The 17,602-nt window shown below is 37.2% G+C and overlaps 1 protein-coding gene across 1 annotated transcript; it reads left to right on the top strand.

The window, feature by feature from the left end:
- Positions 1-14,248: 14,248 nt before the first annotated feature.
- Positions 14,249-15,911, top strand: LOC140889622 (uncharacterized). The gene is made up of 3 exons (XM_073297341.1): positions 14,249-14,422; positions 15,153-15,264; positions 15,307-15,911. The coding sequence occupies exons 1-3, from the start codon at positions 14,249-14,251 to the stop codon at positions 15,909-15,911; spliced, it is 891 nt and encodes a 296-aa protein (XP_073153442.1).
- The last annotated feature ends 1,691 nt before the right edge of the window (positions 15,912-17,602 follow it).

Raw genomic sequence — 17,602 nt, 5'->3', positions numbered from 1 at the left:
AACTCTTTCAGACGCAGTCTTAGGCTCCGGAATTTTAGGGTAAATCTTCATAATAATTTCCTCCGGAACTAATTGTGTTTTCCGCAGTTCTTTGCGACAATCCACTACAACTTCATCATGAATAACAATCGCCCGCTGAATCACTTCATCTCTAAAACTTGTGGATGCTCGATAGCCTTCAATCGCTTTTTCTCCGGTACTTCTCAAAAGACTCTTGCCTACTGTCGAGTTGAGAAAGTTCTCTCCGGTCTCCGATTCATGGGAATATTTCCCCTTAAGTTGCTCCATCTCCTTGCACAATGCATCGTAATTTTTGGATTTTTCTTCAAGCTCTTTTTGCGACTTGAGAAAATCATCTTGAGCCTTAGTGTTTTCCTCGCCAAGTCTTTGGCACTCACCCCTTAAGGACGTCAGCTCATCATCAAATTTTTTCCCGGAATTTCAAGACCTCTCTTCTCGAAATTGAAAAGTGTGAGCAACCGATAAAATCTGTAAACAACCATAGATAAAGAAAATTATTTATTATGACAAAATCATAATAAATAACAAGCAAGTAATAATATACCTGAAAGGCGGACGAAGCAAGAGACCGAGTCAACACTTCGGTAGGTTGTGGTAGTAGATGCAACCTATCATGATCTCCAATCAGGTTCGCTCCCGTTCTCCAACCAATTTCTGGATCTTTCAAATCCCAAAAATATCCAACATTATTTTTATGGTTCACCCCTTCCACGAACAAGTGACGACCCTCGAGAGTTTCCAGATCAATTACTCATTCGTCGTCACGTTTTTTCTTCGGATCTTTTGGATGGTGGGCCAGAACGATGAGCATGATTTGATGGCTTGGGAGATTTCCTCCTCCGAGGAAGCTCTTGAGAACAAACGATAGCTCGCTCCTTTGTTGAGTCTTTTCTTAGCTGTTTCAATGCTTCTTTCTCATTTTTTCTCTATGCATGCCCGGACCTCCGCCAAACTTATTTTTCCCCCTATAAAAAAACAAGGAGGATAATACATAAATAAATTCATAAATTACACCGAGCAAGGTACAGTAGATTTAAAATTAAATACAGTAGCATGCAAGAGAATGAAAAAGCAAATACCGGCAGGAAACAAAGTTTGTGGATCAACCAACTTCTTGAAAAGACCTAAGGAGCGACATTCAAGTTGCAACTCACGATGAGTTTTGCTAAAAATAATTCTCCTATGGCCCGAACTCCATACTATGGGAACCCCCCAACCATAATCCCAAACGTAAACAAACTTTTTTCTCCAACCGTTCTTCGGAGGTGGATAACGAGATAAAAACTTACAATCCTCCCGATGTTGAAAAGAGATATACGACCCCGACATGGAACGGCGCACGCCGAAAAGTGCATAAAATAAATCTATGGATGGAGATACTTTAATTTCCCTCACTCTACAAAGAAAACAACTAAAGAGGAGAATCGCACTTGGGGTTAATTGACTTAAACTCACACCAAGACTGTCTACAATTTCTATAAGAAGGTCGTGAGGAGGAAGCGAGAAGCCAACATTAAAATACTCCAAATATACAGTAAAATAACCCGGGAGAGGTTCATGGCATTTATCTCCATTTTTCGGAATCTTAAAAATTTGTCTAGATGGTAATTGAAGTTTTGGACATAGACTTAGAATCTCCGAATCATCGTCCAAAACACGCTCGCTAGAATTCAAATCACTCAAGGGAGATAAGCACTCGTCAATTTCACTATCATCGCCAGACTCTGCTGACGACGAGGGATAAGTATCTCGGTTAGCGACTAACACCAAAAATACCTTACCCTATGAAAGGCAACCTGCAACGAATTTTAAAAAATAAATCATATAAAAAATAAAAAAGTCAAAATCATATTATATATATATATATATATATATATTATATCTTATATCAATCTCTAAAGACAATAAATTTGTCAAAGTTATTGCACATAAATCAACTCAATAAATAAAACATGATAACACCAAACACTTTAGTGCAATAATTATTGATATTTGTCGTCAGAGCATGTATATATTTGTGTACATGCATATATATGTGTATATGCATATATCCCCATCATAGTCCGAAGTTCCTCGTAGCCACCACCGTCTTACCATCGACGACCACATCTCTGGCGAATCTTCATCGACCGACGATCGTGCAGCCACCACATTCTCCATCGGCGACCGCATCCTCCCTCGCCTGCTGCAAGCACCACGTTCAGATCGAGCCAGAAAATGGAGCATCCACCGAAGGTGAATGTTCCATGCTGGAAGTCGGATCCGAGCGATGATGTTCCTCCATATTATTACGCCAAATTGCCTCATGCAGCTTGTCACCGACGTCGCTATCCTTGGACAGCCCACTCTCTCGCGCGGCCACGCTCCGTCAAGCCAGATCGGAAAGTTCAATAACTAACCATGTCTGGAAGTCGGCGGAAGCCATCGCCGGCTCACCACGTATCCTTTCACGTCCAAACCTATCCAGCCCAGAATCTGGCTCCGTTCCTACCCGAAAACGCAGCCATGACTGGAACTGGATTGTGTGGACAGTCACCTTCCTTGCGTCGCCTGCTCCTCACCGAGTCCACTATCTTCGACGTCCCCTTAACGGAGCTGCAACACACGGCCTTCGCATAGCCGCCCCGTCATCTTCATTCCACGGCAACCACCATGAAGCCTCTCCGCCTTGTCATCGTGCGTAGCAGCTGTGTCGGCCGATTAAAAGGATGCAGGTAGAAACCCATGGAGAGAGATGTCTCTTAGACACACATATACACATATATTCAATATGTACATACACACAAAATCTCAAATCAAAGGGACGAAGCCGACGAAACAGAAGAAGGAAGAAAACTTGGGCATAATACGGTTCAATGAATAAAAGTAGGAGAGAGGAGTAATCACTAACTTGAGCGTCAGAATGCCTTCACCGGGAACCCTCCCGGCTCCTCTGAATTTGTTTTGTGATGTAGGAACAACCCACTGAAGATCTCCACCGGTAACATACAAGGATCCATTGATACTCCGGACTTTGCGGAAGCAACGTGTCATATACAAGTTATTTTTGGCTACATCACTAGAATGTTGTGATATATCATTCTAGATATGAATGTATTGATATACTTGATATGATATTGCTTTAGATGAATAGCTATGCTTTAAGGATTTAAGAATGAAGTATATTTCTATGATTACATGTTTTGATGATTTAGAATTCTTATAGCATATAGATTCAATATGCTTATACGGTGTATATGCATGTCTTTCATACTGAGATTTATTCTCATCGGAGTTATCCGGTTGTTGCTTTGTTTGTATGTGTGCATTGCATCAGGTTTGGGGCATGAGCGAGTCAGATGTGGCTTGGATAGCTCGAGATTGAGAAAGATTAGCATGTGGTGACTTCGGGCTAAGAATAGATTGCTGTCAAATGCATGTTAGAAGGTCTTGGTTTAGTTTGAGCTTTGAAAACTTAGAATTGAGTTTATTGTATTGCACCTTAGAAACATATATGCGATTATTGTTATGTCTAGATATGCATGTATTTATGCTTGGGACATGTTGAGATTATGTATGCAATTTTTCAGATTTGAAATAGCCCTAGCAACTTTGATCTTTGTTGTAGCCTTTGGTAATTTTTGTAAATTTTTGCACCGACCCTTCTTGGTAGAATGAGTATAAATTTTTACTGAAAATTCCGATAAGGGTGCAGCGGAGGCATTGGAAAGAGAAGACAAATATCTACAACTGTTATGTTTATCATTTTTCTAGATTCTGTCCGAAACCCATGCGCGGGCGCGCATGGGGTTCTGAAAAAAAAATTTTGGTTCTTTTTGCGACGTGATTTTGCGTCGCCAAATGTATAGTTTTGCGTCGCCAAATGTTCTTGTTAATGTTATTCAGATTGAATTATTATTGTCTAATTAATGATTCTTATTCATTAATTGCCCCTTAAGATGAGATTAGCACCCGAGGTCCCTACAGGAACTGATAAGGAAGAGAATACATTGGTAGGCTTCCAGTGTGGGACAATTATTTTCCCATTATCTCATATTATTCTTATTTCTGCATTCAAATTTCCAACAATCCCCCACATGAATGAAATTTACGCACGTATGCAGACTCACTTGAAAGTTCTTGTGACATTGAACCTGCCTTAGTAATATAATATCGGATTTACTAGTTGCTTATTGACGTGATATCTTGAACTAGTCAACTATTTTTGTAAACCAAGTCAATAGTATATACACAACAATAAATCTAACATATATTGTTCTCATGTTGTGTCCATTTCGGTCCTGGACCATATTTTAGATTCATAAGTGTTCTTATCAAAGCGTCCATCACTTTGCACTTATATAGGTAATCTCCTATCTAGAATAACATGCTTTACTCTACCTTATAGGTATAGGAATGATTAAAAGACAACTTAACTTCATCATATGTTGCAGGTCTAACTTGGATGTTAGAGGAATGAGCGGACTCAAATTCCAAGTACTCAAACTATTATTTATAACTTAGTTTTTCCATTGAACCAAGGTTTTGGGATCTCAAATTCTCAAGATTAGGTTACCGCTATAAATATTTATTTTGTGGGTTTTAAGATCATTCCTCTTATCAGTTTTTTCATTTGATCTTTTTTTATACCTTTAGTAAACGGATCCGCTAGGTTTTCCTTTAATTTTAAATATTCAACAGAAATAACCCCATTTGAGATCAAATGTCTTATGGTATTATGTCTTCGACGAATATGCCGAGACTTACCATTGTGCATACTGCTTTGTGCTCTTCCTATTGCTGAATAGTAATGGAAGACATTGGTTTATTCCAACAAGAAATATCTTCTAAAAAGTTTTTAAGTCATTCAACTTCTTCGTTGGCTTTATCCAAAGCAATAAACTCTGATTCCATAGTGGACCGAGCTATATATGTTTGCTTTGAGAATTTTCATAACACCGCTCCTCCACCTATTGTGAACACATATCCACTGGTAGACTTGGAGTCTTTTGTGTCAGAAATCCAATTTGCATCACAGTATCCTTCCAAGACCGCTGGATGTTTGCTTTGAGGATTTCCATAATGAAGTGTGTATTTCAAATATCCAAGCACTTATAATAAGGCTTTTCAATGATCCTTACTTGTATTATTTGTGAACTTACTTAATTTTTTTTACTGTATATGCAAGTTCTGGACGGGTACAGTTATTTAAATACATTAAACTTTATATTACCCTTGCATATTCCAATTGTGAGACAGGTTTTCCTTGGTTTTTGGCTAAATGTGTACCTAAATCTATAGGTGTTCTCACCGGAGGACGATTTGTGGCATTAAATCTTTCAATAACATTTTCAACATGATGAGATTGTGATAAAATAATTCCATCAGATGTTCGAGAGATTATAATCCCTAGTATAATATCACATAGTCCCAAATCTTTCATGTCAAAATGTTGTTTCAACATTGTTTTGTTTTCACGATAAATTCATGGTTACTTCCCATAATTAATATATCGTCTACATAAAGGCAGAAAATTACGTATGCATTTTGAGTACCTTTAATGTAGACACACTTGTCATAATAATTGATTTTGATACCATTTTGACATCATTGTAGTGTCAAACTTTTCATGCCACTGTTTTGGTGCTTGTTTGAGTCCGTATATTAACTTGACAAGCTCACACACCTTTTTTTATTTTCGGGTACAATAAACCCTTCTGGTTGTTCCATATATATTTCCTCCTCCAATTCTCCATTCAAGAAAACGGTTTTGACATACATTTGGTGAATCTCACGATTATGCAATGCATCAATGACTATGAGAACACGAATGGATGTGATCCTTGTAACCGGAGAGTATATGTCAAAGAAATCATATCATTTTTTTTGTCTAAAACATTTAGCTACTAAGCGAGTTTTGTATTTATCTATAGATCCATCTTCTTTGTATTTCCTTTTAATAATCCACTTCTATCCTAAAGGTTTACAGCCCGAAGGGAGATCAACCAACTCTCAAGTATGATTATGCATGATAGAATCTATTTCATTTTGTATTGCTTCTTTCAAAAAAAGATCCTCTAGATTTGACAAAACTTATTGAATAGTTCTGGGTTCATTATCTAACATGTATGTTATAAAATCAGTGCCAAAGGACTTATCAACTCTTGCTCTCTTGCTTCGTCTTGTTTCTTCATTGTTTTGTGGACTGTTAGTTGTGTTTTCATAAGTTCTTTTGTTCGAACTTACTTTTTTTCTTTCTTTATAATAAAAAACATTTTCAAAAAATAATGCATTCCTAGATTCTATAATTGTGCCTTCATTTAGATCAGAATTATTGACCTATGCACTAAGAATCGATATGCCTGTTGTACACATATCCAACAAAAATGCAGTCAACTATTTTAGGTTCAATTTTAATCTGTTTTGGCTTAGGTACTTCTACTTTAGTGAAACACTCCCATACTTTAAGGTATTTGTAAGATGGTTTACGACCTTTACACAATTCATATGGAGTTTCATATTTTCCTTTGTGTAGTATCTTGTTAAAAATGTGATTTGCAGAAATTATCGCTTCTCCCCACATATTTTGAGGTAAGTTAGAAATGAGTAACAACGCGTTCATCATTTATTTTAGAGTGTGATTCTTGCGTTCTGCAATTGTAGTAACCCGTCTCCAAATTAAGTTATTCAAGAGCCTAATTATGTTTAATTTGATAAATCATGATTACAGGATCCTCAAATGGGTTTAAGAAGTTGGGAAATAGATCCAGAATGATAAAAAATGGTTCGGTAAAGCTTTGAGCTTTTGGAAGATCGGAAGTTCTGAACAGATTTCAGAAGCTCCAAAGTGATCGGAGCCATAGTTTTGGATTCGGAAGCTCTGGGGAGTTCGGAAGCTCCGAAGTAGGATCGAAAGCTCCGAACGTCCCGATTTTCCAGTTTTCCGGAATATTACGTATGCAGTGACGTCAAGGAGATCGGAAGCTCCGATCTACTGTCGGCAAGTGGCCTCTAGAAGCAAGACATGCGGTTGGCAATGAGAGATCAGAAGCATGGATCGGAAGCTCCGATTGTGTGATCGGAGGTTCCGATCGTTGTCTATATATAGAAGAACCGAGGCTCACTTTTGACTCGCCTATTCACCTTCTCTATCTCATTCTTAGCTTCTTCTAGTCGGTTTTTAGAGGTTTCTAGGCGTCCTATTGGAGGGCCGAGAGTGGCGGAATGCTGCGGGGGTAGTAGCGGAGCAGTGCCTGAGTTTTGAGGCAGTCGCCATCAACGGACTGACGACGAACACATGTATAATTTTGGATCCCTATAGAGATTAGGGATTATGTAATAGCTTAGTTAAGGCTTTTAGAGCACTATTATTGATATAGTGTCTATGTGATTTTAGGCTTGGACTAGAGAGCAGAATTTGCTAGGTAGCTCTTATTGCTGAGAATAAGGTACGAATGTACTATGCGAGATACCCTGGTTGAGTATGCATGTTCTATATTTTCATGTTTTATGTATGCATTTATTATGTCACTGATATTATGTTGCATGCATTTACACATTGAGCCTGTATTTCATCGATACTACCAGTAGAGGGGTCGCTCACCCCCGTTATATTTTGTGGATGACAAACATAGTTTTGGACCCGGATATATCCACAGTTTATGGTATGGGAGTACCTCCTAATGTGATGGCCTAGTGTGCTACATACCATGGCGTCTTTGACTGAGCAGAGTTCTATTGAGGATAAGTTTCTTATACCTTCACTTGCATTGCATACATAGTATCTGTATACTCATACTTTCGTAATAAGCATTTTATGCTCACGTCCATGGTTTTGTTCTGGACACCTGATAATTGCATTTTGTATGCATTATTTTATGTTATTTTTATGTTTATTTTGCATACATTCGTTTAATCTCATTGTGTTTTTATGTGTTTTAATGTGATTTATTGCATATATGTGCATTTCACTCTGCGGGTTAATTTTGTAGGAAAATAGATTTTTGAAAGAATGAATTACGGAGCAGCAATGGTCCAAAATTCATTTTTAATGATAGATTGATCTAAATCTAATCTCCACCGTTCAAAATGAAGTTGAAGATGTTTTAAAGCTGCTATTCAAATTTCAGCTCGATCTGACTGCTAGAACTCAAGATATGATTTTTTCAAGAAACTGCGCACTGGAAAGTGGGTATGCACGGACCCAGGCATGGACCTGGCACGGGGGTCCGTGCATAGAAGAATTTTAATAATTGGGAAAGAAGGTTGCTCGCTTGAGCACATGTTTTGCCCAATCGAGCGAGCGATCGCTGATCAAAAAAATTAAATTTTTGGGAATTAAAAACCTTATCTTTCCGGGATTTATTTTATGGGCTTTCAAAGACATATAAATAGGAGGTTGTCAGACATGAAAAGAGGTTCAAAACGTAGAGACCGTGAGGCGGTTAGGAGGCTTGGAGATTGAAGATCTGCTGCATCTTTTTCAGAGTTTTTCCTTCTTTTCTTTTTCTTCTTTTATTTTTGAATTATTGTTTTCAATTATTGAGTAGATTTTCTTCAACCAAGACGGCGTGATTGGGCCAAACAAATCTATGTAGAAAACTTGGATGTTTATTTGGGATTTTTCATATTTGGTTTTATATTATTGATTATTAGATTTATATTTGTCTTGTGAATGATCTGGCCAATTGTTTTCTTGCATATTAATCGATTCCAAGTCGACAGAGGAGGAATTGATTTCGATCACTCTAATAATTAACACATGGTAAAACCGACTAGAAATAGAATTCGATTTCAGTGTGCGGTTTTAGGTGAAAACTGAATTCTCACAGTTCTTCATGCATTTGAATTTGATTAGAATTACGAAAAATTAATCCGTCAATATTTGAATGAGTTTGATTGTTCTAGAAATAGAGCTTTGAACAAGTTAGGAGAATTCACCGTAATTTAAGATTAAATCTGAGTCCTGAATCGGCTATATGTTACATGATTTGTTTGGTACCTACGTGTGTTTTGGTTGTCTCTTTTTAATTAAATTTTATTTTCAACTATTTTATTTCTTATTTTTTAAGCAGATTTTATTTTAAATTCTTATTTTATTTAAATCAAATCGCTCTTTATTATTTTGTCTAGATTAAGTATAATAATCAAATCTTGATAATTGACAACAGTCCCTGTGGGATCGATACTTGGACTCTCTGTTCACTTTACTATTACTTGACCTAGTATACTTGCTAGCAAACATCGATTTTAGAGGTCAAGTTTTTGGAGCCATTGCCAGGGACTGTTTGGTTAATATTAGGATAGATTATTTGCTTGAGACTAGACATTTTTTTCTCTCTCTTTTCGTTCCTTTGATTAATTATTAACTTGAATTTTAATTTTATTCTCTTTTGCTTGTGAGGTACTAGGAGATGAATCATCGACGGGTATTCACAAGTTTTGGCCACCAATACTCAGAGTCATTCTATGCTGCTTGGGAGAGATTCAATGATTTGGCTAATAGATTTCGATGCCATGATTTTTTGCACTACACGCTAACTCAGATTTTCTATGGTCGTTTGGATGAGCCAACAAGACATTGGGTAGATTATGGAGCTTTAGCCATTGACAGTCACTTGTTCAGAAGAGATGATAATAGTGCGATGCACCTCTTAAATGATATGACGGATTTTGACTACCATTGGCATTGTGATCCTTCACTGCAGGGTTGGAGTCACCAATATCCTTCAGAATTCAACTCCAAAAATTTTGCGAACCAACCACCGGAGTATAAATAAGAGTGTATCGGGCATTTTGAGGATGATCATGTGGCTCAGTTGGAGAACATTGTGCGTAGAGGTGTTCATTGGTCGGTTCAATTTTAATTTGTCTAATTTCGGTTTGATTTTTTTATTTTCGATTTATGAAAAATATAATCTAAAGTCAAACCGTTTTACTTCGGTTCGGTTTGGTTTTTGTACTATAACGGACAGGTTTATATGATTTGGTTTGGTCGGATTTATCATTAATAATACATAACACAATAAAATAAACATAAATTTCATACAAAATGTAATTTAAAACCCCAACACACAACTTAAAGTTAGAGTCATATAGTGAAGAAATAAAAAATAACAAACAATACAAGGACAAATATCCAACCACAGTCTTATAATATTTTCAAAAAAAAAACAAAACAAATTTTGATATGGTTATTCCGATTTTGATATAATTATTAAAATTAATAATATAAATAAATTGTAAAATATAATATGTTTTTTACATTTTTTTAGTAAAAACTTTAAAAATAAAGTTTAAATGACTGACATAAATAACAATCAGCTAAAAATTACATAAACAATAACAATGAATTAAATAAACAACAATCAACTAAAAATTATTCAAAATGATTATTCATTCATTAAATATTATCTCATAACATATATAATATAATAAAAAATATTAATTTAATTATTAATTTATTTCAATTTCGGTTTTTCGGTCGGTTCGGTTTTGACATATATAATCCAAACTGAACCAAATAAACTTTGGTTTTAAAATTTATATCCAAATTAGAAAATATGGTTTTTTGGTTCGGTTCGATCTTTGATTTTTTTGGTTTGGATTTTTGGTTTTTTTGGTTTTATCCGAAATATGAACACCCCTAATTGTGCGACATCATACAGAAAAAAATAAGTTCTTAGAAAGCCGCGTCAACTCTTTGAGTCTCTTGGATGAGCAGATTGAGCGTTTTATAGAACCATTTTTTGAGATTTGTCAAGAGAATGACGTAATTGCTCTAGATCAAGTGGAAATAATTTTTGAGAAACCTTCATGGAAAGAGGAGTCAAAAGTGACAGTGAAGGAGGAAGAAATTTCCAAAGAGACAGGTTTGACCTCGTCAATGGAATTTACATGCACATCATTAGAAGATATATTCTTGCCATTGACGCCACCTCCAAAATATTACATCCTCCATGAGCTTCAGCCTAGAGTCGAAATCTCTTTCCAAAATTTTCAGTTCATGACAAGTATTGTTGGACCGACGAGCTTAAAAAGTCAATATCACGCCAAGCTTGAGGGCGAAGAAAATCAAGACTCATACGTAGAGTCGTATGATTCTTACTATGGACGACAATCGCTCTTTGATGGTGGCTTCTGCATAGTCGGGCTATAGACTATAACTTTAGCACTGGCTGGGAGGCAACCGAGTGTTTTCTTATTTTTTATTGTTTTTTTTCTTTTTATTATTTTTTGTTGCTCCTACGCCTTACCCGTTGCCTTTATTTGTGCAGTTTGTGGCCCTACTAAGAAGAGTTATAGTTGGAGTTCTATAGATGGAGGAAGAGAACGAAGCATAAACCAGGGGAGTGTTATTTTTGTTTTCATTGTGTTTTTGTTCATCTTGTATTTGTGTGTTTGTTTATGCATTTTATTCATTATCTAAAGCATTGAGGGCAGTTCTTTGAATAAGTATTGAGGGGGGGGGGGGTAGTCCAGTTTTTATGTTTTTATTTGTTTGTTGTGTTTGTGTTACATCTGTCGTGTTTCGTGTTAGTTTGCATATAGTTTGTTTTTGTTGTTTGCATTTGTGTTGAGTAGGATAATAATTGGGAGCCGATGGTGATTAAGTTGATAAAAAAATTTGATTTTTGGGAAATTTTTTTCTCTTGATTAGACATGAAAAATCTTAGGTTGTGTAGTGAATATTTTTAAGCACACATGTTAGACCAGTGAAGTGTAGCGATATCATTGATGATGTTCGTGTCTGTTTGACCACTGCATGACAATAGGTGTTTGTTGATCTTGATTTTGTTCTTTGAGTTCTAATGATTTTCTGACATTACACTTATGATCTTGGGCGAACCAATTTTTTTTTAAAAAATAAATTTGAAACAAAAATTCGTTGAAAAAATCTACTCCATCCGGGTCATGGACGAGGAATTGAAATTCTAATTACTACGTCCAAGACTAAGTTTGCGGATTCAATGGGGTTAATGCTCCATCCGGGCTATAGACGAGGGGATTGAATCCGAATTCTATCATAGTTATAGCTAAGTTTGCGGGTAATTATTGGGGCTCTAAGAACAACCGGGTGTAAAATTCGGAGGTGCGTAATTTATCTCAAGAGAGTTACATTGTGTTTTTGTTAGAGATTATTGGGAGGAAAGAACACTTGATTGTGACACTTGCATTGATTTGTCATAGGACGCTAAGCAGTCGTATATCAGATTTTTTTTAAGTTGCATGTATCTGAAATAACATGACACACACACGTTCACATTAAACTGATGGTGTATTATGGAAAATCGAGAGAAATTTTTTGTTATTTTGTTTTGTTGGTGCTGAAACTTATCGGAGGATGTATTTTCCATGACTCGTCCTTACTTATGTTTGTGTTTGCATATTGTTTTTGCATGTCTTGCTCGAGGGTGAGCAAGATTTAAGTATGGGGGTGTTGATAAATGCATTTTGTATGCATTATTTTATGTTATTTTTATGTTTATTTTGCATACATTCGTATTATCTCATTGTATTTTTATGTGTTTTAATGTGATTTTTGCATATGTGTGCATTTCACTCTCCAGGGTAATTTTGTAGGAAAATGGATTTTTGAAAGAATGAATTACGGAGCAGCAATGGTCAAAATTTCATTTTTAATGATAGAGAGATCCAAATCCGATCTCACCATTCAAAATGAAGTTGAAGATGTTTTGAAGATGCTATCCAAATTTCAGCTCGATCCGACGGCTAGAACTCAAGATATGATTTTTTTAAGGAAACCGCGCGCTAAAAGTTGGTATGTACGAACCCACGCACGGACCCGGCACGGGGTCCATGTATATCGCAGAATTTTAAGAATTGGGACAGAAAGTTGCTCGCTCGAGCGCATGTTTCGCCTGCTCAAGCGAGAGATCGCGGATCAGAAAAAATTAGATTTTCGGGAATTAAAAACCTTATCTTTCTAGGCTTTATTTTATGGGCTTTCAAAGACATATAAATAGGAGATTTTCAGACGTGAAAAGGGGTTTAAAACGCATAGATCGTGAGGTGGCTAGGAGGCTTGGAGATTGAAGATCTGCTGCATCTTCTTCAGAGTTTTTCCCTTTTTTCTTCTTCTTCTTTTATTTTTGAATTATTGTTTTCAATTATTGAGTAGATTTTCTTCAACCAAGACGAAGTGATTGGGTCGAACAAATCTATGTGGAAAACTTGGATGTTTATTTGGGATTTTTCATATTTGGTTTTATATTATTGATTATTATATATGTATTTGTCTTGTGAATGATCTGGCCAATTGTTTTCTTGCATGTTAATCGATTCTAAGTCGACAGAGGAGGAATTGATTTTGATCACTCTAATAATTAACACATGGTAAAACTGACTAGAAATAGAATTCGATTTCAGTGTGCGGTTTTAGGTGAAAACTGAATTCTCACAGTTCTTCATGCATTTGAATTTGATTAGAATTACGAAAAATTAATCTGTAAATATTTGAATAGGTTTGATTGTTCTAGAAATAGACCTTTGAAAAAGTTAGGAGAATTCATCGTAATTTAAGATTAAATCTGAGTCCTGAATCGGCTACATGCTACATGATTTGTTTGATACCTACGTGTATCTTGGTTGTCTCTTTTTAATTAAATTTTCTTTTCAACCATTTTAATTCTTATTTTTAAGCAGTTTTTTATTTTAAATTCATATTTTATTTAAATCAAATCGCTCTTTATTATTTTGTCTAGATTAAGTATAATAATCAAAATTTGAGAATTGACAACAGTTCCTGTGAGATCGATACTTGAACTCTCTGTCCACTTTACTATTATTTGACCTAGTATACTTGCTAGAAAACACCTATTTTAGCGGTCAACACCCCATTCCACGGGGTAGGACTTAGGTTGGACAGATCGGGTGGTAGCGGTTGTTGATCTGCAAGGAAGATTGTATCGTTCCAGGTTTATGTATTGAGATTTTAAAAATTAAGTTTTGATTGGGTTGTATCATTATTATAGAAACCAGTTGTTTTGCCGGTAGATTGTAAGACTTTTTATTTAAAGGTTTTCGTTGTATATGTTGTTTTTAATTATTAAATAAATTGCATGTTTAAGCTTTGATTAAAAAGTGATCCGAGTTGGGTCACTACATTTATTGGTATCAGAGCATGCATTGAATTTGGGACATAGGGATACAGTATTGAGGCTTATTTTTTGTACTCTTGCTAAATGTCTGGTCAAGATGATGAAAGTCATGGGAGCATCGGTTGTCGATGGGGGGAGATGACGAGGTCAGGGAACCACGTCAGAGGCATCATCGCCCCAGGGATGATAGAGACAAGTTTGGTTTGCGCAGATTCGTGCAGATTACTCCAAATCCATTAGAGGGAGGCGAGAGTCCGGATGTGGCTGAGAACTGGATGGAAGAAATGGAAACTTACTTCGAGGTGTATCATTGCACTGATGAGCAGAAAATTAATGCAGGCTGTTAAATTCCTTCTTCATGGGAATGCTTGTAAGTTGTGGAGGTCTACTTCCACACCGATCATAACAGCGTGAGGCTCAGCTACTTGGGAAGAATTTCTTACAACATTTCAAAAATTTTACTTTTCTGCAGCTCTACGCCAGGCGAAGACGAATGAACTGATGAATCTGAAATAAGGCAGCATGTAAATTGACGAGTACCAGTTGAAGTTCTTTGAGCTTTTGCCTTACTGCCCGTATGTTGCCAGCAGCTCGAAAGCCAAGTATGATCTGTTTCTGCAAGGTCTCAATCCTGATATTTATTCTCTAGTGTCTATCAACGACGATCCGACATCGCATGAAGTATTGGTGAACCGTTGTTGCCAAGCGGAGAATACCCTCAAGAGAAACCGAAACTTTTCTTCTTATTTTCGACCAAAAAATTATTTGGGCCCACGAAGCCAAACTTTCAATAAGTCAGGTACACCTTCTTTAAGATCTGGGTCAGTTTCAGGATCCGGTAAATGTGTGTACAGTTTTGGAAAGAATAAGGGTCAGTGTGAGAAGTGTGGAGGACATCATCCTATAGACAGATGTCGTGTATCCAGTGGCGCCTATTTCCGTTGTGGCCAGATGGGGCACATGAAGAGGGATTGCCCGCAAAATGTTGGCGGATCAACATCTGGTTCCGGTTCACAGTTATCAGTCCCGTAGAGGAGATCAGGACAGTCGGTTGGAAGCACCAACCAGAGGCCGCGTATTCCAGGCCAAGTCTATGCCCTGAGCCATGATCAGGTTCAGAAAGATAATGAGGAAGTTATTGCAGGTACTTTTAAATTGTGCGGAATTCCTGCTTTTGTTCTTATAGATACTGGTGCATCGTATACGTTTGTTTCAGCAAGATTTGCTAAGCTCTCTAGATTGTCGTACATACCTCTAGACGTAGTTTTATCTGTGTCTACCCCGACTGATCATTCAGCTTTGGCCAAACGTTTAGTCTTGCGATGTACTTTAGAGTTTGAGGGCTCTGAGTTGTTAGCAAACCTTATGATTCTAGCGATGGAAGATTTTGACTGTATTTTGGGTGTTGATATTTTGACCTCTTATAGAGCTACGGTGGATTTTTATCAGAAGATTGTTCATTTTCATCCGGTTGAGGGCGATAGTTGGTTTTTATATGGTGAGGGAGCGCGACCTCTTATGCCTCTGGTTTCAGCTTTGAGGGCTTGTGAGGACTTAGAGGCGGGTGGGAAAGGCTACTTTATCCATGTGGTTGATACATCCGTAGGTAGCAGGTCTGTAGAAGAGTTACCAGTAGTTTGTGAGTACCCAGATGTATTTCCAGATGATATACCAGGATATCCTCCGGTCAGAGAGATCGAGTTCGGGATTGAACTTGTGCCAGGGACATCACCAATTTCTCGTGCTCCTTATCTTCTAGCACCAGCAGAGATGAGAGAGTTGCAACAATAGTTGCAGGATTTGTTGGATAAGGGATATATTCGACCGAGCATTTCACCTTGGGGATCGCCAGTTCTTTTTGTTAAAAAGAAATATGGTTCTATGCGTCTCTGTATCTATTACAGACAGTTGAACCGCGCGACGGCTAAGAACAAGTATCATTTTCCACGTATTGATGATTTGTTCAATCAACTCCAGGGTACATCTGTGTACTCTAAGATTGACTTGCAGTCAGAGTATCATCAGTTGTGTGTTTAAGATGTGGATATCTCAAAGACAGCGTTTCGTACCCGTTATGGTCACTATGAGTTTATAGTGATGCCTTTTGGGTTGACAAATGCGCCTGCGGTGTTCATGGATTTGATGAAAAGACTATTCTGCGATTACCTAGACAAGTTTGTCAAGGTCTTTATTGATGACATTTTGGTCTACTCGCGCAGTGTTGATGAACATGCGCAACACTTGAGACTTGTACTGCAGATTCTCCGTGAGAAGCAGTTATATGCCAAGTTTAGCAAGTGTGAGTTTTGGATTGACAGAGTGGTATTTATTGGTCATTTTATCTCTCGAAAATGAGTATTAGTTGACCCAAGTAAGACTGAAGTTATTTTGAATTGGTCAAGTCCGACTACAGCTTTAGAGATTCGTAGATTTTTGGATTTGACAAGATATTATCGGCGATTTATCAAGAATTTCTCGCGAATTTCTAGACCATTGACACAGCTGACAAGAAAAGATATTCCTTTTATTTGGTCAAGCGAGTGCGAGCAGTTCTTTGATGAGTTGAAAGGCCGATTGACTACGGCACCTGTTCTTGGATTACCATCTGGACTCGGGGGCTATGTGGTTTTTACAGATGCATCTCTTCAAGGGTTGGGCTGTGTATTGACACGGAATGGACATGTAATTTTCTATGCTTCTAGACAATTGAAGACCCACGAAGGGAATTACCCAGTACACGATTTAGAGCTTGCAGCAATCGTGTTTGCACTAAAGATTTGGTGTCATTATCTGTATGGCGAGAGGTTCGAGATATTTTCGGACCATAAGAGTTTGAAGTACTTGTTTAATCACCAAGAGCTGAACAAGCGACAACGTCGATGGTTAGATCTTCTAAAAGATTATGATTGCAAGATTAAGTACCATCTAGGTACTTCGAACCCCGTGGCGAACACACTTAGCCAAAAAGTAAGTATCACTGCTCTCAGTATTAGTGCAAGGTCTAGTACCATTCGAGAATGTTGTTCTTCAGAGTTTATGTTTTTGCATAAGAAAGGACAACAGGGAATCCGAGTTTTCTCAGTGCTAACTGAGCCATCCTTGTTTATTCGTATCTGAGAAGTGTAGTTTTCTGATTCGAAGAAGCAAAAATTAGCAAGACTTGCTCAGGGAGACAACACGTCCGATTTTCACTTTTAGACAGACGGATTGTTGTGTTTTTTTTGGTAGAGTCGTGGTACCTGATGACTCAGCCCTGCAAGACAAAGTTCTATCTCAGGCACATCGTAGTAGATTCACCGTGCACCCAGGTAGTGCCAAGATGTATAAGGATCTACGTACAAGATTATGGTGGAAAGGTATGAAGCATAGTGTGTATCAGTTTGTCTCTCGTTGTCTTGTTTATAAGCAGGTCAAGGTAGAGCATCGACGACCAGGTGGTCTGATGCAGAGTTTAGAAATTTCGGAATGGAAGTGGGAGCATG

This window comes from Henckelia pumila, chromosome 3, assembly GCF_033568475.1.
Source record: "Henckelia pumila isolate YLH828 chromosome 3, ASM3356847v2, whole genome shotgun sequence".
Classification (NCBI taxonomy): Eukaryota; Viridiplantae; Streptophyta; class Magnoliopsida; order Lamiales; family Gesneriaceae; genus Henckelia; species Henckelia pumila.
This window is presented reverse-complemented; position numbering and strand designations above follow the sequence as displayed.